Genomic DNA, 27312 nt, shown 5'->3' on the forward strand with positions numbered 1-27312 from the left:
CTTAAATCATCACACTCTTGCTGGTTTCCAATACTCTAACATACTTACTGCAAATTACAAAATTATAATTTATTGTTATAGTAACATTGTTGCCATGCTTTTATTTTTATTTTTTTTTATAGATAACAGTATGCTATAGTGTCAGAAATGTTGCTAATCTTGTTAGCTACATTAGCATTGCTAGCTACATCTGTTTAGTTATCTAAACCTTAATGCTCTTCTTCAAACTAGTGTGTCTGTGTGTACCCTGAAGCGTGCCCCAGATTCTAGAGGCCTCTGACTCATTAGACATGTGTGTCATATGTGCATGCTGAGCGAGCCCCTCCTACCGCTAGCCTGCACGAAGCCCGCTAGCTCCTTTGACAATACTACAAAGCACATATCCAGACTAGAGCTGCACTACCGGATAAAGACCAGAAATGGTGTATTAATACACCATCACAATACAAACATTGCCTCATTTTACAAATGACCCATTTATGTCACCTCCAACTGACCGGGAATGTAGATTCTCAATCAGTTCATTATTTCGATCATATAAAGTGACTTTTACTGAACCGTTGCCCTTCCCTGCTCAGCTGCTCTGAGGTCACTTAGGCCAGTGAAGCCAGTGGGCTGTGAACACTAATAATTCATTGACACCCAATCCCCTCCCAGCAGCACGCCCAGTCGGAGGGATAGGTGAGTAATGGTGCCATGGCAACAGGCTGCGGCCTCCAGCTGGGCTGACCAAGGTGGAGTGGGCTGTGGGGACACATTCTAAATGACTCCAGCACGCGACACACTACACATTGGACCATTTCAGGCTCACATTACTCTGCACATCCTTTCGGAATGCCACTACACTGAAAATTCACACTTACTAAAATTGGGAATCCAATTTCTTCAAAGCAACTAAAAATTTTGGAATTCTTCCAAAGTGGGGAAGCATAGCGGATTATAAATTCCTATAGGAAATTCCTAAATTCCATGTGCTAACACTGACCAGCAGCCATGCACAAAGCCTATCAGCCACTCAAGCCAGCCACTAATAAGTACCTGCAGAAAAAATGGGACCAGACACGCTATGAGACGCATCGCAAGAAGGTAAGTGAGTGTGTGACTCTTTAATCATAGAGAACAAATATTAAGGTTGCAGGGTAATATGAGCCGCACTAATGATGTGGGACCTGAAGAACACTGACTATTGAAGACTCGCAGGCACTGGCATGTGTGAAAATCGATCATGTTAAAAAGGATAATGCTGTTATCTATTAGACAGAAGTAATCTGCTGCTGTGGGACGTGAAGGGTTAGAAGCTAATTGTGGTGTGTGATCAGCAATACCATGAAGGCAATTTGCACTGCTTGAAATGGCTTTGATTTCTTATAAGGTGAAGGACGCCAAACCCATAGTAAACACCAAAGGTATCCAGACACCTACTCATGTCCAGCTGAAGCTAAAGAAAGTACAGGTAAGGAGCACACAGTGGAACAAATGTGAAATGTTCCGTTCTTTTCAGTATATAAAGGAAACGGACTGTTAATTACTGCTATATATTAATTGTGTGTTGACTAGCTATTGACAAGGTTGTTATAGTGGTTGGTGAGCAGCAACACAGCCCTCTACGTGGCAGAATGGGGTTTGATACCTTAGTGGAAGATCTGAATTAAATACATTACAGTAGCTTTTGTAAGAGTTAGTCCGGTCCTGAACATTGTAATGTGACCAAAAGACAAAGATTATTAAAGGGCCCATATCCTACATAATTATTGCATTGTATTCTTCCCCTTAGGCCCATTTTGACATTGGTATAGGTTTGTGTACTAAAAACAGCCAGAAACCCTTTGTATGATCATATTTATCATATTCCACCTCTCTTTATGCCTTAGAATTAAGCAACCAGATTTGATACTGTGCCTTTAAGAGTGTAAATATGTAATATGATTATTGCTCTGATTGGCTGGCCTGTGTTATGCTGGCTGTATTATGCCTCATTCAAAAAGCAGTCCGGGCTAAAACATTGCTTATAACCTCAAAGTAATTGAACAATCTAATCAAGGTGAATAAATGAGAAGGTGGACATCACAAACATAATACATTCATTTTCCATATTTGGGCTGGATTAAAGGGACAGGGGGCAGTATGTTTTGGAACTTCAACAATGATTATATAGTATATCGAACTCTCTTATGTTAGAATGTAAATGATATTCAAACACTACTGCAGTTATGCTGTTGCATTTCATTTCCTCAGTGCAGTATTGATGTCTTTGGGTTCTAAGGTTCAAGACGAGAGGCAGGCCATCATAGACAGGGATAATCAACTGCTGGTGTCCAGACTGGCTGGAATAGAGCGCTCCAAAGGGCTCATAGACCACAGGAATGAGTATCCAGAGCGCAGGTGAGCTTACACTACAGCCTGTGGCTCAAGTGGCATTTCTGGCTGTGTAATGAATACCTTTAACGTCTGCCTAGATAATGACCTGCCATACACAGACCTTTTATCTCTCTCTTCATTCCAACTGATTATTACATGAAATGATAAAAAAAGGTAGTAAGAAAGTTCCAACTGGACCCTTTCTCAGCAAAGGCCAGAATAAAGGGCTGATTTTTAAAAAAGCTTTAGTTCTGAGCCATTATTTCAACTGCCCTGACTCGCATAATGACCCAGTGACATCGGGAAGCTAATCTGGTGTGTTTCATTTAACCTCTGAGCCTCTTGTTTGTGTTTCCAGTTAAAAAGATAAATCATTAAATTCTTGGTAATTGGGATGCTTATATCTATTTGTACAACATTTGTAACACATTTGGGTATCGACTAATGGGTGCTATTTTCTTTGCAGTCTCACTCAAGTAGACATTATCTTCTTAAACTCCTCAGAGCCTTGGTGGTTTCTGGCTTTTCTCCGACTGTTCCCCACTGACCAGTTGTTCCATTGCTTTGCATGTAGTTCAGGGTGTAATAAGTCACAGAGCATTAGGGGTTAATATATTAAGCAGTGCTGTAACTACATTTTTACATTTTTAAAAATTTACTTTCATTCAGTTCTGATGGTGTGGCACCTGCTGTACCACAGCTCAATCTTCTCATATTTGAGCTAGGCCAAAAGGATTCCAAATAGAGAAGAATAGGATCTGAAACAATCGTCTGTTCCTGTGCTGACAGATGCTGGACGTACAAAGACGTTCTACTGAAGAGAGCTCAGCACTTCAAGGGTTTTTGTAACCTGATACATTTACTTTACATTGTTTTTTGGTTGCTACTTTTCTTATACCCACTCCCCTCTGTTTCAGTGCCTGAAGCTTGCTATGAGTTAGAAGCCTGGGACCATTTAAATCAAATGGCTGTTCAAATCGCTATTTAAATGGCTATGTAATGGCTGACTAAATGTCAGTTGTACAACATTAAATACACAGCCATATCAGAATATTATGAGCACCCCTGGTTTCGCATGAACACGGCCCATTATATCAGCTCTACTCACCCTGTAGGAGCACTTTGTAGTTCAATAATTACAGACCGTAGTCCATCTGTTTCTCTGCATACATTGTTAACCTCCTTTCACCCTGTTCTTCAATGGTCAGGACCCATCTGTTGCTGCACAGTTTGTGTTGGTCATCCTCTAGTCCTTCGTCAGTGGTCACAGGATGCTGTCCACAGGATGCCATTAGCTGGATATGTCTGGTTGGTGGACTATTCTCGATCCAGCAGAGATGCTGAGGTGTTTAAACACTCCAGCAGCACTGCTGTGTCTGATCCATTCATGCCAGTGCAACACACAGGGTGAAAGGAGGCTAGCAAAGCATTCAAAGAAACAGATGAGATACAGTCTATAGGTGGAGCTGATATAATAGGCCAAGCCCATTGTTAACCAGGGGTGGTCATAATATTCTGATATTACTGTGTATATAAACAGACATTAATTGTCTTCCTACAGTCTGAATGCTGAGAGGAGGAGGGGGCAGCTACAGCAGGTGACTCGTGAGAACCTAGCAATCTATCAGCGAATCACAGAGCGAGAATCTGAATACAGGCGGGGTCTATGGGAGGATGACTGGGAGAAGGTGGAGAGACGACGAGATGACATTGCACGCTATCCACGGGGAGTGGCCAATAAACAGGTAAGCAGCATTTAAATGAATGCACTGTATGCTCCTTTTAGGAATAGTTTGGCCAAGAATCCAATTGCCACAGTTTTTCACCTTACCAAATACCAAATGTGATCATTCACATTTATCAGCCAAGACATGTATAGCTTGTTTACATGTGATTGGTGTAGTGCAATGGCTAACAACACTCTTCCCACTGTTCCCATGGCATACTAGGGTTCAGTTCTCTGACTGGTCAAGCACACCATGCTACACCAACAAGAGTTCTGGGGCAAGGCCTAAGAAACATCTCCCAAATGCTGTAATGCTGATGTGTTTTGCTAATGCTAATGTATGCTAATGTAGCTAACAAGTAATGGAATCATAAACCCTACTAATCAGGACTGTAGTTAAGTCAATTAAATAAAAATAAATAATGTGTTCTTTGATATTGATGACAGTGTTTTTACATAATTGAACACAAGTACAGAAAAAAACCTACCCCCACTGTTTTAGCTATGCATGATACCAATTTCCATTTGTGAGACACATTTGATAATTTGATAATAGAGTAAACTTGCACAATATCACACTGTGAAATGTGTTGTCTTTCCTCATACACAGAGATCCAGTAAGAATGTGAAGTTTTCTGGAGGAACACCAGGACCGAGCCAGAGCTCCTCCAGCAGAACAGAAGATGAGCATGATGAAACCACAGAAGATGATTATTAGCACACAATGATATTTGTGAAACTCTTGAAAAACTGTATTTGCTAACACTCCTAACTGCACAACATTCAGTATCTTTAGCGCAACCTGTGGTCCCACATTGTCTGCCTCTTCACCTCCCTGTTTTCAATCCGTTCCCCAGGAATGGTCAGATGGGTCCCTGAGGAAGTTTGAGAACCAATGCTTTAGACCTTGAATGTGTGTAAAACATTTCCGTAGTTCCATAACGATAAATCATGTTGCCTGTTGGAGGTGTAGTTTCTCCACCACTGGATGGCAGCATGATTCTCTAGAATAACGGGAGGCTCCCCAGTGCAAGGGAGCAGCCTTAGGCCATCAGAACTCTTTTAATTAAAACGGCTGAGGAACACAGGTAATAAAGTAAAGTTACAGAGTACCTGGAGGTCTTTCTGATGCTGGGATTTGAAATGACCAAAACTGAACTATATTAATAAATGGCCACAGACCTGTAGTACATGCTCTAATTTGGACCATGCATGAGTATTGAGCTCAGCATTTCAACAGGGTTTGATAGGGAATGTCATAAAATGGTCTTGTTGTACCACAAATTCACATCAGTTCCTTCCCTAAAGGCCTAAAGGGTCTACAGCCGCTTAATCCTGTTCCTTTTTTTTGTATGCAAGGGGCTTCTCATTTGTAATGTGAAATGTGAGAAATGTGTTCATTAATCATAATAGAAAGTGGTCAGCTTGTAGGCAGAAGAAAAGCACCATGCCCAGGTGGGCGGTGGTCCAGTGCTTAAGCCAGCATTTCTCCTTTCCTTATAAGCTCTTAACCTTGGCCATCCTCCATTCTGACTCCCATTCAGATCCCCTGTCCCTGCTGCGTGGCCTGCGTGGATCAAACCTCTCAGAGGGAGACTGCTGATGCCACCGATCCAGAATAAGCATTCCCTGTCCAAATAACAGCATTTATTAGGAAGTGAAAGCGCACTAAAATTTACACAAAAAAGCCAGCCCTCTTGTTTTGAGAAGTCCCATCTGTATGACCTGTCTGGGTCTTATGTGTGGCTACTTTTAGAAGATGTCTTTAATTGATGAGTATGTTGCCTAACCAGATTCATTTGGAATATAAAAATATGAAGTGACTATAGGGGGGAGTGGGGGCAAACAATTGTAGGCGTAATGTAACATGGCATTATATACAGTGCCCTCCATAATTATTGGCACCCCTGGTTAAGATGTGTTCTTTAGCTTCTAATAAATTGAGTTTTTTTCTAAATAATATAGGACCACGATGGAAAAAAAGAGTAAAATCCAACCTTTAACTCAAGTGAATTTTAAGGGGAAAAAAATCCCTGACTAAGAAATAATTATTCTTCATAAAATCACCTGTTCCACAATTATTGGCACCCCTAACATTTCTTAGGAAATAAATGTAATTAAAGTATTTCTGTCAATTCTACAGTAGTTTACGAAGTTGATCAGAGTATGTAGGAACATTTAATTAGTAATTCACAACTTCCTGTTTCCCTGGGGTATAAATATGACGTGACACAGAGGCCATTTCTCTTCAACATGGGAAAGACAAAGGAACATACCATTCAAGTAAGGCAGATGTGTGTTGACCTCCACAAGTCAGGCAATGGCTACAAGAAAATAGCCATTCACCTACGCCTGTCCATATCTACTGTCAGAGGAATTATTAAGAAGTTTAAAACAACTGGAATAGTGGTAAACAAGCCTGGACGAGGACGCAAGTTTATTTTGCCACCACGCACAGTGAGGAGGATGATAGGAGAAATAAAAAGGTCTCCAAAGCTCACTGTTACAGAAATGCAACAAATGGTAGCTTCTTGGGGTTACAAAGTCTCCAAAACAACCATCAGGCGCTATCTGCACGCCAACAAGCTGTTTGGGAGGCATGCACGGAAAAAACTTTTTCTCACTCACAATCATAAACGCAAACGTTTGGAGTTTGCTAAGCAGTACTAGAACTTCAACTGGGACCGTGTGCTTTGGTCAGATGAAACTAAGATAGAGCTTTTTGGCAACAAATGCTCTAAGTGGGTCTGGTGTAACACAAGAGCTGAGTATGCAGAAAAGCACCTCATGCCCACTGTGAAATATGGGGGAGGATCAGTGATGCTGTGGGCCTGTTTCTCTTCCAAAGGCCCTGGGAACCTTGTTAGGGTGCATAGCATCATGAATGCTTTGAAATACCAGGACATTTTAAAACAAAATCTGGTGGCTTCTGCCCAAAAGCTGAAGATGGGTCGTCACTGTGTCTTTCAGCAAAATAATGACCCAAAACATATGGCCAAATCTACACAGAAATGGTTCACCACACACAGAATCAAGCTCCTCCCATGGCCATCTCAGTCCCCAGACCTCAACACCATTGAAAACCTGTGGGGTGAGCTGAAGAGGAGAGTGCAGAGGAGAGGTCCCAGGTCGCTGGATGATTTAGAGAGATTGTGCAAAGAGGAATGGTCAAAGATCCCTCTATCTGTATTCTCCCATCTTGTGAAACATTATAAGAGAAGATTAGGTGCTGTTTTGTTGGCAAAAGGGGGTTATACAAAGTATTAACATCAGGGGTGCCAATAATTGTGGCACACATGATTTGATGTTAAACAATTATTTCTTAATGTGGGATTTTTCCCTACTGAATAAATTCACTTGAGTTAAAGGTTGGATTTTACTCTTTTTTCCATCGTGGTCCTATATTATTTTGAAAAAAACTCTATTCTAATTTATAGAATAAAAAATTCTAATTTATTAGAAGCTAAAGAACACATCTTAACCAGGGGTGCCAATAATTATGGAGGGCACTGTATACACACACACACACACACACACACACACACACACACACACACACACATATATATATATATATATATATATATATATATATATATATATACACAGTCATGCCCGAAAGTATTCATACCCCTGGCAAAGTTTGACTTAAATTTACTTTTATTTAACCAGAAGTTATATTTTTGCCTTGAAACGACACAGGCATCTCCCAGGAGATAACACGATGATGTACAAGAGGCATCATTGTGGGAAAAAGTATTTCTCAGCTTTTATACACATTTGAACAAAAAGTGGCATGTCCAAAATTATTCATACCCTTTGAAAACTGTCACAGTATATGGGAAAATCCAAAGTTCTATACCATTCCAAATAGTCCAAGCTGTTTTAAAGCATCCTAATTACCCTGATTCATTGGGAACAGCTGTTTTAATCAACTCAACAGGAGAAAAACAGCAGCTCTCTGTAGTTGGTTTGTGGACAGTCATGGCTAAGACAAAAGAGCTCACTAAGGACCTGCGGCTGTGCATTGTGGCCGCTCATAAGTCAGGAAAGGGCTATAAAGCCATATCAAAATGTTTTCAAGTTCCAGTGGCTACAGTGCAAAGTATTATTAAAAAATACAAGAAGTTCCGCACTGTGGAAAATCTCAGAAGATGTGGTCGGAAGCCAAAAGTGACACCTGTGCTGGCCAGGAGAATAGTGAGAGAGGTGAAGAAAAATCCAAGGATCACCACCAAGGCCATCCTGGTGAATCTGGACTCTGCTGGTGGCGACATCTCAAGGCAGACAGTTCAACGAACACTGCACACTGCTGGGTTCCACGGACGCAGGCCAAGGAGGACACCACTTCTCCAGAAAAGGCACACAAAAGCCCGCTTGACTTTTGCAAATGCTCATCTGGACAAAGAAGAAGACTTCTGGTGTTCTGTTTTATGGTCAGATGAAACAAAAATTGAATTGTTTGGCCACAATGATGTGTGCACCATTTGGCGTAAAAAAGGAGAAGCCTTCAACCCTAAGAACACCATCCCCACTGTCAAACATGGTGGTGGGAACCTAATGTTTTGGGGGTGTTTTTCAGCCAATGGACCAGGGAACTTGATCGCAGTAAATGGCACCATGAAAAAAGAGCAATACATCAAGATTCTCAACAACAACATCAGGCAGTCTGCAGAGAAACTTGGCCATGGGAACCGGTGGACATTTCAGCACGACGACCCAAAACACACAGCCAAAGTGGTGAAGAAATGGTTAGCAGACAAAAACATTAATGTTTTGCAGTGGCCCAGCCAGAGTCCTAACTTGAATCCAATTGAGAATCTGTGGAGGGAGCTAAAGATCAGGGTGATGGCAAGGAGACCCTCGAACCTCAAAGAGTTGGAGCTCATCACTAAAGATGAATGGGCAAAAATACCAGTGGAGACATGCAAAAAGCTGGTCAGCAATTACAGGAAGCGTTTGATTGCTGTAATAGCCAATAAAGGCTTTTCTATTAATTATTGAGAAGGGTATGAATAATTTTGGACATGCCACTTTTTGTTCAAATGTGTATAAAAGCTGAGAAATATTTTTTCCCACAATGATGCCTCTTGTACATCATCGTGTTATCTCCTGGGAGATGCCTGTGTCATTTCCAGGCAAAAATATAATTTCTGGTTAAATAAAAGTAAATTTAAGTCAAACTTTGACAGGGGTATGAATACTTTCGGGCATGACTGTATATACACACACACATACACACACATATACATATATGGCTTTATATAATGAATGCATGCAGCTACTTTAAGTTCTGACACAGATGTGCAAATGCACACACAGCTTGTCTAGAACCTGTAAAGAAGTGCTGCCAATAGAATAGGACTCTCTGAAGAAGATAAACATGAACCTAATGGCACCATTCCTAAAGCCAGTGGGCTAGAGGGGAATTAACACCCCCAGCATTGAGCAGTATTTTTAAGAGGAGTTGGGGTTGTGATCAATCCAATCAAATCCTCATAGCAATGCTTCCCAATCATGTAGAAAGCCTTCCATGGACAGTCGAGACAGTTACTCCAGCAAAAGCAGGATACACTTTTTAAAATACCCTTAATTTCAGAAGAGACAAAGAATGAGCAAGTGTCCCAATACTTTTGACATGTAGTGTATGTTTGGATGAGAAGGACATAAAGGCCAGGTACTTGAGTGGCTACCCAAACCAGCGTCTACCACATCATACAGAACTGCCGACAAACCACCTTTATCGCCATAGTACTAGTAGGAGAGGATTGTAGCACATTGTAATACAGAGTGTTCTCAGGCTGGACGTTCTGCCTGTATATAGATGGGCAAGTGTAAGAGGACTCATTAAAGGCTTAAAGAACCTACACTGGATGAAAAGGTTCTAAAGCACTTTAGGTTCTTCACACTCAGACATTGCTATTTAAAGCATAGTTTGGTGGAATCAGTAGTGGTTCTTCTATGGCATCGCTCAAAAATCCTTTGTAGCACCTTTATTTTGAAGAGTGTAGAGGGGAGAGTCACTGCAGAACAGTACAAAGTTCATCTGAATGACCTGATTTCAGTGGAGAAATGTGAGGGATCACTTAATGGTTTATTGAGTATAAAATAATACCATATGCTATGGCTTTCACAATCACCAGATCTCAATTAGTTTAAACACCTTTGAGACATAATGGACATGTGGGTTGGACAGTGCTCTCCAACACCATCAAAATGCTGAAGTGCTGAAATGCTGAAAATCCAACTGAAGAAATATCTTCTGAGAGACTGGTGTTCATCCCTCCAGTTCAGTTCCTGAGACTTGAGGAATCTATGGCAAGGTACACCGAAGCTGTTCTGATGGCTCTGCCTAAAATAGGATTTTTCTTTAAATTGTCTACAGACTAAAAAAAACACGATCACTTTGAGTGGAATTGGATTTCTGAAAGTTTATCAGTAATGAGACGAGGCTTCTCAAACACACTGAGAAAAAAATAGCTTACTTTTATAATGAATACTGAGTCTCCTTGACACACGACCACTGGTGCAATGCCTTAACAAGTTCCAAGGCTGACTTTCCATTCTTTGCCTTTGCATGATGAATTATCTGCACCGATTCTGTGCTTCGTGTTTTTGGGCGTCTTAGCTGTGGCAATGTGACAGCCAGCTCCATAATCCCTTTGCTCAGTGACTCTGGAGGTTCATAGATAAGATTCAGATTAAAAATGTACTACTTGAACAAAGATGGTGAGAACTGATTCAATTTCTGTGTGTGATACGCATAGATTTACACTGGTATCTATGTACAGATAGGTGTGGTATATAAATAACCTGCTCTGATTGACAGCCCTATACCGTGCTTTATTTAAACAACGGTCTGGGCTGAAACATACAGAACAAAAGCCTGGGAATATGTATGTAAAAGTGTTCACAGCTGTGACATACTAAATTCAAATCCAGTGGTATTTGCACTGTATTCCTGTATATGGTCTGTATGTTACAAATGTTACAAAGTATGTCAAACTCTAATTTAAATAGGAATCCAAACCAGGACAATTCAGTTTTCCATAATATGAGCCTTTGAAAAATAGCCTATGGCAGGAAGAGACCTTAAGGCTTGGGAATATCAAAGTGCAAATCTTCGGGAGCATAAAATCTGACATTTAGAAAAATACATTTATTTGTAAAGAGTTCACAAAACTGGAATGCACAAATGCCCAAACATGACAGGAGAGGAAATCATGGAGAGACGAACAAAATCAAGGGCTCCATTTACAGAGAGGACTAGAAGGCTCTTTTTCTTTGTTGGCTTGACTGCATTTGTGTGTGCAATCAGTCCTCACCTGCTGAAATGACCCAGAACATCAAATTCACACTGTGCTGATTGTTGTTTTCTCTAATATGTAGATGTGTAACTCATAAAAAGTCCATTTGGTCCACTACACAACAGTCACTTGTGCTGTTTTTAGTAGGGCACAATTCAATCTGACCAAAGTCTATATAGGCAGAAACACGGACACTTCCTGTGGGACAGCAAGAGATGAATTCTAGTTGTAAACACCTTTATGAAAATTACCTCAAGAATCTACTGCACACCTAAACCAACGCACTGACACATCAATACTGAACGATGATAGCTAAGATATATAACACTTAACTGTATACAGTTAACAATATCTCCAAAAGAAAGTGTGTATTGCTGTAAACTGAGAGCAAGTAATTGGTGAAGCAATGAAATTGGTGTGTATAAACCAATGACATAGACAGTTTTTTTGTGTTACCCTGACCCATGCTGACCCAGCATTCTTCAACATCAACCACCTCAAACATGCTGCTGGTACGCCATTATTGCAGATGTGGGTAGAGTAGCGAAAGCCATACTTAATTTAAAAAGTTGTTACATTGATGAAAAAATTACATTAGTGGATGTACACAAGTATCAGGTCAAAAACTACTTCAGTATTAAGTAACTTATATAACTGCAGTGGACCGTCTTTGTACATCCAGCATCAGCATGTATCAGCATGGGAACTGCAGTGAGCTCTTAGTTTGAAATATGCCGGCACTAAAAAACAATATTGTAAACAAATATTATCAATAAAATAAACATTTGGTTACAAATAAATGTATAAACTGTTTATAATATGCTTGCGCTGTACAACATTTACAGGTTTTAAATCATTAGTAGAATTAGTAGATGAATTAGTAGGAGAAAGCTGAAGTTATAATAAATTAATATAACAATATTTTGATTCAAAAGTATAATTACAATACATTGGGATACTCAGAAAATCTAAAATTCACTCATAGTCTACGTGAGTGCTTCACTAAGTAAATGTAACAAGTAAGTACCCACCTCTGCATACCTGTATATGACTGTGAAAGGAGAATATTCTAGAGTCTCCAAATACTGTTCTAGACTATTCTCCCCCATTCACACCGGTCTAGCAATGTCCCTGGTTCATTCTGTTCTGGAATATTCTCTCTAATTATATTATATTATTATACTGTTCCAGACTGTTTTCCCCATTCTCAATATTCTAGACTGTTTTCACAATCCTCACTTTCCTAGACTGTTCTCCCAATCCTCACTGTCCTCGACTGTTCTCCCCATCCTCACTGTCCTCGACTGTTCTCCCCATCTTCACTGGCTGTGACCAAAATGGATCTCTTTCTCATTAGCACTGCACCATATAGGAGTTAAACGTATGAATTAATGAATTAATTCTTAAACTTTCTCAGCACTGCATCAACATTCACCAGCCCCATTTTGAGTGAAACAGAAAATCCTTATTAGAAGACAAGCAGGGAATAAGAAAAAATCTAAAAACTGAATGGGCTTCAAATTTAATTATTAGTCTATGACTGCATTAACCTCCTGTTCCTGTATTTTGCTGTATGATAAGCAGCGGTACACACATTAAGGTATTTAAGGTTTTTAACTGGCTATAGCTGCTGCTGTTTTTACTGTTCTCTTTTTCTGCCGTTAAAGTAACATTTGTTTCATAGCAATGAAAGACTCGCAATGTTTAAATTCAGCTGATGTAGTGATCTACGGTGTCTCTAGGAATTATTAGTGAATGGTGAAGAATTGCAGTGCCTCAAAATCACCATTTCCTATTTACACAAAGATAAAAATGGCCAACAAATAGGGACCCATTTAGAACACATACGCAGTTTCCTCTCCCACATCAGACCATTTGTGATCGTGGTGGTTTGTTGGAGAATGTTGGGTGGCTGTGCTGTGGTCTTAAGAATGTTCCAGGAGTAAGTCTTTTTGCCTTTTTCTACTTTAACTAAAAAAGTCTTTAGAGATGGCCTCCACAAAGTTGGGTGCAGACATAAGAATGCCAAAAGTGCAGAGAATGGTGAAGATGGAGAAGGCCATTAGACAGAGGCGATCGATAACAGCTGCTGCAAACTTCCACTCATTACACACATTCTCGTCTTCATCCTGGTTTCGGAATCTCCTCGCAATGTACCTCAGTTCCTCCAGGATCTTTGCTAATTCTGTCTCTGAGGCTCCTCCTACAACACTTCCAGTGACTCTGCCTCCAACACCGACCCTGCCTTGATATGATGACACTGTGGCCCCCGGCAACAGCACGTCCTCCTCGCCGGCTCCCATGATGCGGCCACAGAGCACCCCGGAATCGGGCGAGGTGGCGTAATGGACGCCTTCCATGCCCCTAAAGCCAATGTACAGCATGTTGCTGTTGTTGGGCTGCAGCGTCCCCTGGCTGACGGACAACTCCACGCTGGACACGCTGCCCCTGTGTAGCTGCTTGTTGTGGCAGGCCGAGCGGACGCGCTCCTCGCCGGGCCTCCGCATGCGCAGGAACCACGCACACCAGTTCAGCAGCAGCACGCGAGTCTGCACACACCAGAAAAAGAAATATCAGGCAATATATAGAGCACAGCTAAGCAGAATTACTAAGCTAACACAGAGGGGTTTATTAAGAGTATAGAATCAGCCTCCGTCAGTAAAGTGTGTTTATTTGACTTTATTTGACACAGTGAGAGGATATCATACCAAGATGAACTTAGCAAGGATATCAGGGACTGTTATTTGGATAAACTGCCATGTGTTAACATTTTAGCCAAGCTGCAACAATGATGATATAGTCCTAAAGTAAAGCAGAAACATGGAACATCCCATATAAATAAGTAAACAAGAGCATGTAATCAGCATGAAACAAACCAATGTCTGAAATAGTCCTAAAGACAAACAGAAAGTGGATGGCATGACATTTTACACTCTCAACAGTAGATGAACCCCTTTTTGTTGTCCTGCCTGGATGTCGGTTTAGTATTGGCTAGAACACTGGGTTAAAAGTGACTGATTAAATACAGGGTAATCTGAGACACAAGGCACAAAATGACCCTGACACCCAGAGCATCTTCTTATTCCAGTCACAACCATCTCCCATTGGACTGAGCTCATTGGCCAGGCTCTCCACTGGAACACATGCTTTAACCTTCAGGAGCTAAATGGGTGAGAAAAGGAGAGCGAAGAAGAGATAAACAGGAGGAGAAAAGAATTGAAGACTTACCCACTTTGGCATCTTGCCACCGTCAGGGTCGTGGTGGTGGTACTGCAGCACAAGCACTGTAGCAATGACTGAGAGCCCTACGATCACCATAGTGGTGGCAAAGTATTGAGCTAAAACACACATTAACACACACATTAACACACACACACACATCACTTCTGAAAACAGATGCTACAGAATCTGTAAAAGCACTAGGAGCTCTTTAATGTTCTTCTCACTGCTGTTTACTTTATATTGTATGTATATCCTGCACTCAGTACAAATTTATGCAAATGTGTACATACTCCTCTAGGCAAGTCTATTTCACATTATTTAGCAAATGTATGTGTTTGGGGCAAATGTAATTTAGGCACGCTGTTGACACAGTACTAATTGGCAGGTATTTGCTTCCATTTTTTGCAAGGTGTATTACAATAACAATTTTACTTTCTGAGGACAAACAGAATGGAGGAAAAGGGGTTGGAAATCTGGGATGGATATCTGGTTCTACAGTAGGGCTGACAATATTTAATCGCATTGTGATACATTTTGTTACTGTGATACACAATCTGCTTTTCTAAGCATATCTAGGATATTGTTAGTGCTTAATAAAACACTGATCAGCTGCATGTTTGTGGTATAATTAGACAAAGTGCAGAAGATGCTGAATTATAATCAATGTATTTAGTAGTTTTTAAGAATCTGTTGCCACTGATGTATTTAGTCTGCGATTACATGTGCCGTGATTAATATTGTGTCTCATATATTCACAAATATTGTGATACAGTATTTTTTTAGCATAATCACCCAGCCCCACTCTACAGGCAAAAGAGGGTGTTAGAAGTGTGTTTTTAAAAAAGGTTTTTCACTTTTAAAACACACATTAATAACACAACTAAATTACTGAATATTGTTAAGGTCTCTCAAGATTTCCTACAGCTGCAACAAACACACACAATTCTTAAACGAACAATGCTTACACTGACCAGAAAAAGGAGGTCATATTATTTATTGCATTATTGCATTTTGCCTGATCACAAGTATTGTAACACAATGACAGAATTAAAGATAGTAATAATAATAATAATAATAATAATAACAATATATAAAAGCAACCTTTAAACAGCATATTTCTAAACAGGAACATTTCGAGTAACATATTTATTGTTACTCTAGAATGGGTTCAAAAAGATTTTTTTAAAAGGGAAAAAACATACAAACCTGATTTTCACCAAACTATTGTTATAGTAATAAATAATGAATGGGTTTTGAGATGTTCAGTATACTGCAGCAGTACACACTAAATATCTTTTGAACACTGGGAGCTCATGGAAATTTAACTCTTGGTAATAATTAAAAAGTGCAAAGTGTCCAAATCTGAAATGAAGAAAAGACAGAATACATTTCATCATGTCTCGGATACGGTCCCTTTCCTTTTTCTCAGATTTACTGACTGTGTCCATCTTTCAGAAAGTCAGCTCAGGATGATCTATAGCAGTAAAGCTGACAAATGAGGACAGAGGCAGACTTGCTTTTCCACTACAGGGCAAGCTGTCCCCGCTCTGCCTTATCAGCTTCCTCTGTCGCTTACTTTACACTCCTCAAAGAGTCTAATCAGCACTGACCCTTAAGACGTGATACCTAATCATCGAGATGGACAACTTCACCCACCGATCAACGGCACTGAATCCGATGTTGCTGGCATGATTTCAGCCACCAGGAGCATAAAGACAGTCAGTGACAGCAGCACAGTGATTCCTGCAGGAGAAGATAAATGATAGGAAACAGTAAGTGAAAATCAATCTGTCTCGTTTGTCTTCATATGCCAGCAAAGTGTGTGCGAGTGTACAATATATGTAATTCTAGTAGAATTCTACACAATAAATCATTTCTTTTTCTCCTACCAGCACTTCAAATCCATTGCAGCATCACACTTACACCTCACTGGTTTACTCAAAATATCTTTAATGTAACGTTCTACTAGATCTGCAGTTCCACTAGAAGCAGCAGACTCGCCGCTGTGTGGAGGAGTAGTCCAGCTTCTATTCTATGACCACGGAGCATGAGTCACTGCCCACTGCCCAAAAGTTCCTTAATGAACTCTGCAGATCGATAACCCTCTACAAATCTAAGCGGCCAACACAGATGGAGTGATTTTAGCTCATTAGCAGGCACTTTGGGGCATGACTACTAGCAATATTGCATAACACACACACACACAGATTATGCAGGGCATTCAAAGTGTTTTAACCCCTCATTTACAACTAAATTCTGTTAGATACTAAATACTAAACTAATTTATTTCATGTCTACAATAAATAAATAATCTAGCTGTGCTTCCGACACTAGGAGGGTAACGGACACTTGCGCTGACCAACACCATTAAGAGTGATGAGGGGAAAACCCAGAAAGAGAGGACAGCCAATTATGCTCTCTCAGACTCTGGCTGCTGATGGAAAAACAGCATGGCTTGGGCCAAAAAAGTATTACACCACTGAGACCACTCTACATGTATACATCTACTGTATATTGCCTCATGTTAAGCATGTCAGCACATATACATGGACAGGGTTGGATACATGTACAAACTCTTAAGGTTGTGCCTCTATTTAATTATTTCTATCCAGGTTGTAATATCCTATATTAGCTTGTTGTTCTCTCTTTCTCTCTCTCTCTCTTTCCCTCTCTAAGCAGACACACTGCTCCCTTTTGGGATATGCTCCCTGGCTGCTGCTTTACCAGATGAACCCCCACTCCACTCCCCTCCCCTTTACCCTGCCACATCTGTCCCCATTAAATTCCCCCTCTGTTCCATCACCTCAACACACTGCATTCATGCATAATGCAATCAAGCCATGGTGAAGCACTTAATCAAAGCATAAAAAACAGATTTTCAGGTGAGAAAAGGAAAGGGAAATCCACTCCTGGACTGAATTCATCTGAATTTATTTCCTATAATTCACATAAAACAAGTGTATCACAGGAATTGACCATGTTGATTCTTCTAAGCTTGGCCTAGCTACACTCCTTTGTTATCAACCATGGTAATAAAAACAGTCTGCATTGCTACATAATCTCGTGCAAATGTTATACGAGGACGAGATACACAAAACAGGTGTGATATATATATATACAATATACTTTTAGCTTTACTGTCCTGGACAGCCCCCTTCATGTACATTTCAGTATTTACTCAAGAGCAAGAAACCATTAAAATGTGCAAAGTCTTTTAGAACCAGGGTTGAGAACCAGAGCTGTCATTATCAATGATAATTCTAATAACTATTCTTGACACTTAATCAAGTTGAAAAAATACCAATCAATAAAAATGGAATACAAACCTTGCAATTTTTCTCCCAAATTTTAAAAATATTTTTGAGAGCGAATACGCTATGAAGCCTACCTACCTACTTACCTAAACTACCTAATTTACAAATACACATACCTTGTGGTTCATCACTGGAAGTAGACCAGTAGAATAATGTAAATGATGCATTATCATCATATTATCTACATTAATATTTATGGCACAATCTCATCACCTTTATCTATGGTTTCAGGAACACTTTGTAGCACCTATATTTTTAAGGGTATATTCTGTCATGGGAAAGGTGGCAGTGTTACTACAATTTGCAAGTAAACTCTACTAACTACTCAAATTTGACATACAGTGGACACATGGAATTAGTTCTACATATTGCACAGCACTGGACAAAACACATTGATGAAATGACCATCACACACTCAACTGCCTACATGTGGCCCTTTTTGTAGTTGCCTGGGCTTGGATCAGCATGATGAGACAGAGACGGTCCCCAGAGCATTGCAGGGTAAAGCGAGCTGTGCCGAGGGGACACAGGGCTGCTGAGGTGAGCAGACACGCACACACACACACACAGCCTGTGAAGTGAGCATGATGTCAGGAAAATTATGAATGCATCTCACACACATACTTTATACAAAGAGTACGACTGAAACCCTGTTGAAACCACACATGATGTGCTTGTACAGGAGGATTGTAGATTCAGGTGGCATGCAAACTGACACTCACACGGGAGCGAATATGCAAATATACAGATTGCCATTCAGAAATCACACAAAATTGGCATTCATCAAGGTTTGTCCCTGCAGCTCTTGTTCTGAAGCAGACTTTAACACGGCAGATTGTGATTGTAGCAACACCTATTTGCCATTTAGGGAGCTTTCCAGCCCAGTACTTCTCAATTTCCCTCATCACACTCACACCAGACGCTCTGTTCTGTTGCAACAAGACAAGCTTGTTTGAGTCAGTCGTGACTTTAGCAGTAGATCTACTGTACAAAATCTTGCTCATAAAAATAAGGTGCTACAAAGGGTTCTTTCAGCAATGCCATAGAAGAACCGCTTCTGGTTCCATAAGGAAGAGATGTGAACCTTTACATCTACCTCTTTCAACCTTTTAAGGTTCTTCACACGTACATCACACAACATGGTTCTTCTATGGCATCACCCAAAGACACCTTTGTACCATTTGTCTCCTCCTCATCCTCCTCAGCCACGTTTCGGGAATATATGATGAGTGCATCTATATTCCAACAGCCGCTTTTCCATTTACACAATGGGTGGCTCCTTTTTAGAGAAAGAAAAAATCCTTTATTTAGAAAATAAGTAGCACATTATGCAGTCAATTAGCACTTAACCTAAATGCTTCTAAATACTGCAAAACATTTGGCAAAAATGCTGAATGTTCACATATATCCGAGGCTTCTATGTGTGCTAGCAAACCTCTGTTGTAAGCTTAGCTTATTTGCGCTAGTAAAATAATGACTATTTGTCTCAAAGATATCAAAGTGGGTTCAAGTAACGAAAGCCAAATGTTCTCAGTGCAGTCCTTAGAGACTCTACCCAGTCCACACACAGTTCTATTTCTGTTCCATCACTGAACACACCTGAGCCAGGTATTGAAAGGTTGGGAAAAGCAGAGTTTCTGGCTCAGATGTGTTATGAAACATAACAGAAATGTGGGCTGGCTGGAGGCCCCTGAGGACAGAAGTGAGAAATGCTGATGTTACACATACTTCTCAGTAAAACACAGTTTATGACGGTTTATTCCTTTATTACATATTACTCCATTTTAATCTTGGTTCCTGATATTAGTAAAGCAGCAAAAGCCTCTTTAATATCAGCTTAATAGCAGCTTATTTAGTGTGAGCGGGAGAGAGAGTGAGAGAGAGTGTGTGTGTGTGTGTGTGTGTGTGTGTTTTACCCAGTGAAATCTTTTCCCCTGAGTCAGCGGGCAACAGGAACACTAACAGTGCGAGGGTGGAGATGAGCACACAGGGGATGAGGAGGTTCAGTCCGTAGTACAGGGTTCTCCTCCTCATTACCACTGTGAAGGTGACATCAGGATACGGCTCCTTACAGCAGTCATAAAACCTCTCGTTTCGGCGGCCGGGAACCTCTACAGACACACACAGACAGTCATTGTAGTCATATGCAAAAAATTTGGACACTCTTGGCTACATGACATACTGGATTTTGGCTAAATTTTGTAATCAAAAAAACAAAAAAACAAAAACAAAGCACTAAACACCTCTAATCAAACATTAAGCATTATTTTCTGCAAATCCTAATGAACTTTTTCAAAACAAAAACATATGGAAATAAAAAGTATAAACATTATTGTGTCCTGTGCAAAGGCTTTCATCCCCTTTGGCATAAATCACAGCTTGCAAATGCTTCTTGTAACCAGCTTATAAGGTCTTTTTTTTAAACTTGCAGATTGTGGTTCATTAGTCCACAGCACGTTTTTCCACAGCATACTTCAACTGTTGAGTTGTGTAATTAGGTCACAGTTACCTTCTCACAACTCCTTCTGTAAAGACAGCGGAACGGTGCACCACCCTCTAAAGTTTGAGGTAGGTTCTTGGTAGTAATATTATGGTTTTAATCTGCCTGTCTTGTCAGCATATGGGTAATTATTTTAAATTATTATTTATTTTTCTTCAGAGTTTTTCTAGAACTGTCACAGTTGACCTAACTACAATTTATGTATCTAATAAAAGACTAACTGTTCATTTATTTTTGTGAAAGAGTAACTGTGAATCAATATTTTGATGAATATGATGAATATATGCTCATCATATATATGTATGTATATATATATATATATATATGTATGTATATATATATATATATATATATATATATATATATATATATATATATATATATATATATATATATATGTATATATATATATATATATATATATATATATATATATGTGTGTGTAACTCTTCAGTACTGGCATTCAACACTGAAAAGCATCAGCAAAGGAGCTATAGACTGCTACTGTGACCTCCACATACAGTTGTGACAATAAGGTTGTGAACTTACAATGCGATGTGACCTTATTACTACTACTACAAAAGTAATCCCAGTGGTCCATCAGACCAGTTGCCAGACCATTGGTTCAGTTTGTGGTTTTTTTTTTTCCAGACGTCTTTCTGGATGGCCTGCTCTCAGTGTAATTGAGGTCAGGACTTGACCAGCAATATTGATTTACTCCAGTGTTTTGGATCACATGGTTACATAACACAACCTTCTGTGTATTCAGGATCGATGACAGACATTCTGACATTGGGATGTAGGACTTCCTCATACAACTTTGAAATTCCTTGGTCCCTATCAGTGACTGCAAGTCATTCAGCAGAGCAGCTCTTCAAAGTTACTCTCCCTCTGCTAGCTTTAAAGCTGAGATACACTTAACCAAAACATTTCTCAGGCTTACATAGTTGTCCAGAAAGCAAATAATTCATTGGACTTGTGCTGAAGGTTGTAGGGCTTGTGGGGCTGTTCCCGAATTGTGTCAGTTGAATCAGATTTGGCTGTTCAACATTAAGGTTCAACTATTCATTCATTTTTCATACAGACTATCTGGCAAACAGTCAGTCCACTGGAATGGGTTTCAGTGGTGATTATGAGCACATAAGACAAAGTCAAATGCAACAGTTGAGCATAAAAGACAGCTGCATATGATGCTAGATTTGAACTGGGCTCATATACATAAGACATAAAGTCAGGCTACTATACTGTAATAGTAAGACAGGTAGCACATGTATTATGCTCAAATAATAGCCTATTTTGTATCTCCCTTTAACTCATTGAACCCTGCATGTAGGCTTACACATCATAATTGCATTCAACATCAATTTCATAGAGCCTAAAATAGAAGTGTCTGCATTAATACCCGGATTAAGGGCATTTTTCAAGCATGGTAGATAACAATTATACACTTAGGGTTCTTAAATAGCTTGTAAATACAATTTATTACTGGATTATTTGCATAGTAAATCTGCCCAGACGTTTGATGTTTGATGTAGCATACAGAGTTTGCATTTCTGCAGCTTTGTTAGGGTTGACTTTCAAAACTTGGTTAATGCTACCACTAGCCTAGTTTATCAATCACTCCACCCCAGGTTTCAGCTTCTCTCATCAATTATCCACCAGTGCATGTTGTCTATCTTCATATATGTTTTATTTTGTTAGTACACTGCTCAAAAAACACAATATAACTCCAAGTAAATCAAACTTCTGTGAAATCAAACTGTCCACTTAGGAAGCAATACTGATTTACAATCAATTTCACATGCTGTTGTGCAAATGGAATAGACAACAGGTGGAAATTATTGGCTAAGTTGGATCAGCCTGTAGTGTGTTTTTCCACTTTAATTTTGTGTGAGACTCCAAATCCAGGCCTCCATTGGTTAATAAATTTGATTTCCATTGATGATTTTTGTGTGATTTTGTTGTCAGCACATTTAACTTTGTACAGAACAAAGTATTCAGTGAGAATATTTCATTCATTCAGATCTAGGATGTGTTATTTGAGTGTTCCCTTTATTTTTTTGAGCAGTGTATAATGCACACTGACCGACCAAAAATGCACTGTTCCACCCGAAGAAGACTATTTGGCTGAGAAGTCCCTGAGAGATGATTCAATTTCCAGACTTTCAGGGGCAGCTCTAGTCACTTGTTTGAGGATTCTATGATGAGCCCTTGCACTGCAGTTTTCAAGCTGACATCCAATGATTTAAAATTGCTTTGAATTCTGATAGAAAGAACGAGTTATCAAACTGTGTGTTCTTTTGTATATATGGCAGGGCAGGATCAAACTCGCCCCTAAACCAAATGTACCACATGATCTCTGTAACGCCTGATCTCAGTCATTATTGTAGAGGTTTACACACTTTTACCTTTGCTCATCATGACTGTTTAAAGCACTTGTTCAATAAAAACACTGCACTTGTTAAACAAGACTGTCTGTATTTATTATTATGGCTATGAAGACAAGATCATAGTTTAGGAACCACATATTGTAGAATGTTACATGATTCTGTAGAGTACACACTTTTCCCACAACGGTTCTACAGACTAAAGTGTGTTGTTTTCTGCGATAATTGAATTGGTACTCTTTTGGCCCTTATTGAACTAGGAACTGAGAAATAATGTCCGGAACACCTATAGAAAAATGACTTGCACACTCAGCAAAATTTGTCCAAGACCAGGCCTAACCTTCACAAGCTAATATAAGAGGAATTATTCAATTTTCTCAAGTGAATGCCTGTATCTTCACATGATTTTCAATTATGCGGGTGTTCTATGGCCCATTGGCTAAGGGCATGTGTTCGTTCCTCTGCTCTCACATCCTACCTGATTTCACTGAGCAGATTGAGGTGCTTAATCGCTCTGCTGACCACCAGGGACAACCCTCCTCATTATTTTACCATCAGCTTCTTTAGAGCCAAGTCATGATCGTGGATATCACCACACAAAAAAAATTGAAAGGTTAGAAGTAAAGGCATTTTTCAAGCATGAGAGATACTTAATCTCTTAATGTGTAGCTATTGCATGTACTTAGTATCTGCTGGTAATCTCTGCTAATAGATTCTTTAGCACAGTCTCAGTCCATCAGAAACATAGAAATATCCCTCATCTTGAGAAAAGGTTCATTATCAACCAGGGCAACAAGCCCTACTATGGATATTGTGTATAAAGTACCATATTTATCTGTTATTCTTTGGTTTCGTTACCATAAAAATAGTCAAATCCATTAGATACCAGATTTAATGCTTAAAGAAGCAGTTTTTTCTCTACTGTTTCTGTACCTTCTAAACCATCTACACTTCCGTTGTCCTCCTATAACATCTGTTACATGAAAAGCAATAAAACGTTAAATTCTGGCCAAATTCAAATTTATAATCTATAGCTAATTCCAGCATTATCTCAACCCCTCCCCAACAGAAATGCTTAATTACTTTCTCAATTGACAGAAATCTATAGAGATGGCCTCCATATCTAGCTACCACTGCTATCACCAAATGACATTCTGCCTGTTTACCTCCAAACAATAAACAGAATCCCACCCCTAATCAAGAATTCAGAGGAGAGAAATGTCAACCCATTTGTCAGGGGATACTGCATAATTACATTTTATAGAAATAGCTGATTAGAGGTTTAGCCCTTTTACGCAGTCAGAGCAGAAACAATTTGCAGTCTGAGTGCTTCAGAGGTGCACTAAACCCCCCTTCTCTTCCCTGCTAGACAAATCAACTTCATGTAGGCACATCACACTACAGGGTATGTTAAGGTTGAGGTTGAGTCTTTGTTTGTACAGACAGTATTTATCAATGGACTACTTTAAAATAAACATAATTGCAGGAGGCAGTAACAAGAGATTGTTTTATTATATTTATTAAAGGTGGATGGTTAGAAGAACACAGGTTTGGTACGTTTTCTTAGCCTCTGATTAATAATAATAATAATGAAGGACTGGTTTGCTGAACTGAGTGGTAACTACAAACACTGGGTTTTCTAAAGGGAAAAGCTTGGAAACAATTAAACCAAGTCTCGAATAGGCATATTATTACATCCACTCAGATAAAAGAGCATTAATTCTCAATCGCAGGCCTGCTGATGCTAAAACAGATTAGTAAAAGGTGTACCAGTGCACATACCCACTAGGTCCCACTCCCCATTGGCAATGTATCCTGTGACATCTGCCTCCAGCATCTGCAGATCCAGAGACCAGCCGCCGTACGTCCACGAGCCAAACTTCAGATCACATCGCTGTACATCAAAGGGGAACCAGCGAACATCTATGTAGCAGGTGCTCTTAAAGATCCCTGTACCAGACATGTGAAGAACATTCACTTTTACCAACTGACATGCTGAACACATAAAAAAAATCACTGGATAATCAAACTGATGTTCTGAAAAATATACAGTAGATGAGGTTACAACATAGTTGGATAACGCTACTACCTGCCAGTGAGCTACCACATCACTGGACCACCTCTGTAATACAAGTAACCTTGTAAATTGCTCTGGATAAAAGCATTAGCTAAAATGAAGTAAATGTAATGAGTATACTCCCCTGGATGCTCCAGAGACCATGTTACCATTACTTAGCTTCATGAACACCACATGAACTCCTAACCTGTTCATTGATGTTCTCTAAACCTGCCTCTCTAAATCATTAAGCGTATGTCTAAAATAATAAGCGATGAACTACATGTTTTACAGGCTTTTAATAATCAGTGGTAAACTAGATCTTTGACAGACTTTTAACTGGCTTATCTTATTGATCTTTACTCTGTATATTTCTGTATAGACTATAGACTTTCACTCAAAATCATAACCCAGTCTTCAGTGTTAACCAGGGGTTTATGTTTTTATGCTCACGTTCTGAGGAGGTTTTTCCCTTTACTGTTGTCTTGAACCTGAATTTCTGAAAAACTGTTTTGGGCAGTGCGTAATAGTTTGTTAACACTTTACATCAATATGCATTTTCGCTGATCGGCTCAAGGCTGGATTTTCCAAGCCAGGTGTACAAAAACACAGGATGTACGGTGATAGGATTACAACTGGATTACTCAAATCAAGTAGATTTCTTTTTTTTTATTATTGTATACAAAATCTAGTAAAAATACAGAAGTTCTCTGTAAATTGACAACCCAATTGTTATTTTAACTGTATTATGCCAATAATTACAAATTACATTTATTTACAGAAAATTACTAATACTAATAATAATTATTTATACAGTATTTTTCTGTTTTATTACATTTAAATGTTTAATAAATGAATATCAAATGTGTGTAAAATTACAATCATTTTCTAGAATTAATCATGCAGGTAATCTCATTGCAGAGTACATTTCATTAGTTTTATATTTACGTGTACACTTTTAAAAAACAGTCAAATGACTGGCAGCAATGGCTGTAAAAAAATCTAAATCTAAAATTATATTAAAGTCAAACATACTCACTGAAATTCAGTGGAAAAACAATATATTTACAGAATTGTTCATTAAAGTTTCTGATGAGAAACTATCATGAGTGAACACTTAAAAAAAAAAAAAAGTGAGGATGTTAAAAGTTCTGCACTAAACAAATACTTTTTTTCAATGTGTTGTTGAATGTTTCCCCAGGGCTACCTTCTCTTGGGTGTGTCTGTTTTTTATGCAATGGTTGACTGCCTGTGTTGTGTGCCAGTGTTCATTCTAATGCCGCCACAGAATTATTCTGCCAGATTTTTTTTGCTGGAGAACTTTTAGCACTGTCACTTTATTGCAAGTGATCAGATGAGATAATTCTCATCTTATCTGAGATAAAACACTAATAAATTACCAATATATACACACAATATAAATAATAGATGTTACTGTGAAAGATAAAAACCCAATATTATTTACAGATTATTTACAGATAATTGCAAATTCGCCCTTAATTGCGTGTGTGTGTGTGTGTGTGTGTGTGTGTGTGGGGGGGGGGTGTATTGCACATTGTATTTTTACATTGAGGGACCTCTGTTCCTAAAGATGTGTGTGAAATTTAAGTGTGTGTGTGTGTATGTGGTCCACTGGGAGCAGTGTTGGTTGTGGAAGATGAATGTCTGAATATTGAAATCTGTAAAATAAAAAAATGGCATTTGACTGCCACACTTTTTTACAGTGTGAAAAAGTCTAATTTAATGTGGTAATTTTGGTGTAAATGGAATCCAGGCAAAGTACTTCCAGGTCTGAGCCGGACATTAAACAAATATTAGTGCAAGGTGTAAACTAGTTCTAAATGTCTGCACTGTACAATTAACATTTGATTCAATTCATTTGAACAATGTTTTACAGTGAACAAAGGGATAGAATGATGGAGAGAAGACAGCAGAGAAAGAAAGAACAAAGAGCGACAGAGAAGGAGAGCTTGGTCAGGCTGGAGGAGGGTGGATGGGGTGAATGCGCTCTTTAATTTAAACTGAGCGTGTCCCTCAGAAGACAAATGTCCACGAATCCAATTTGTTCCCAATCACTGAGCAGCTGCAGAATGTTCCAGGCCTTTCCCCATCCGCCCAGCCATTCCTGCTCTCCGGCATTATTTTCCCAAAGCAATAAGGGCTTCCAGACATCTTCTCAATGACCCCCTGGGTATTCTGTGTCTACCACAAACATTTGCAAACTCGTTTGCCCATATCCCATCATGCACTTCCCTCATGGAAGCTTTTCTATATTTCGACTGTCAGGGAGTAATGATGGCGTTTGTGCACACATCGATTTCTGTCAGCCATGGGACTTTTTTCCCCCTTCTTGGCAGCACTGTCAGCAAAAAAGGATGGAGGATGGAGGTTTTTGTGTGGTTGTGTGTGTATATGTGCAAGCGTGTGTGTGTGTTTAAAGGT

At 39.4% G+C, this 27312-nt stretch overlaps 2 protein-coding genes across 2 annotated transcripts in view; one reads left to right on the forward strand and one right to left on the reverse strand.

Moving 5' to 3' along the window:
- Positions 1 to 993: 993 nt before the first annotated feature.
- LOC140549647 (sperm axonemal maintenance protein CFAP97D1) lies at positions 994 to 4802 on the forward strand. The gene is made up of 5 exons (XM_072673398.1): positions 994 to 1086; positions 1373 to 1453; positions 2264 to 2382; positions 3920 to 4103; positions 4695 to 4802. Exons 1-5 carry the CDS (start codon positions 994 to 996, stop codon positions 4800 to 4802), a joined length of 585 nt encoding a protein of 194 aa, XP_072529499.1.
- Positions 4803 to 11299: 6497 nt separating this feature from the next.
- The window catches only part of LOC140549974 (neuronal acetylcholine receptor subunit alpha-7), a 31810-nt gene continuing 15797 nt past the window's right edge, over positions 11300 to 27312 (reverse strand). The window contains exons 6-10 of the mRNA XM_072673765.1: positions 24597 to 24764; positions 19844 to 20038; positions 16270 to 16356; positions 14620 to 14729; positions 11300 to 13940 (exon numbers count right to left, since the gene is read on the reverse strand). Coding sequence (XP_072529866.1) covers positions 13359 to 13940; positions 14620 to 14729; positions 16270 to 16356; positions 19844 to 20038; positions 24597 to 24764 — 1142 coding nt within the window. The 3' untranslated portion in view covers positions 11300 to 13358. The remainder of the gene's footprint in view (positions 13941 to 14619; positions 14730 to 16269; positions 16357 to 19843; positions 20039 to 24596; positions 24765 to 27312) is intronic.

The sequence above is a fragment of the Salminus brasiliensis genome, chromosome 2 (genome assembly GCF_030463535.1).
Source record: "Salminus brasiliensis chromosome 2, fSalBra1.hap2, whole genome shotgun sequence".
Taxonomy (NCBI): domain Eukaryota; kingdom Metazoa; phylum Chordata; class Actinopteri; order Characiformes; family Bryconidae; genus Salminus; species Salminus brasiliensis.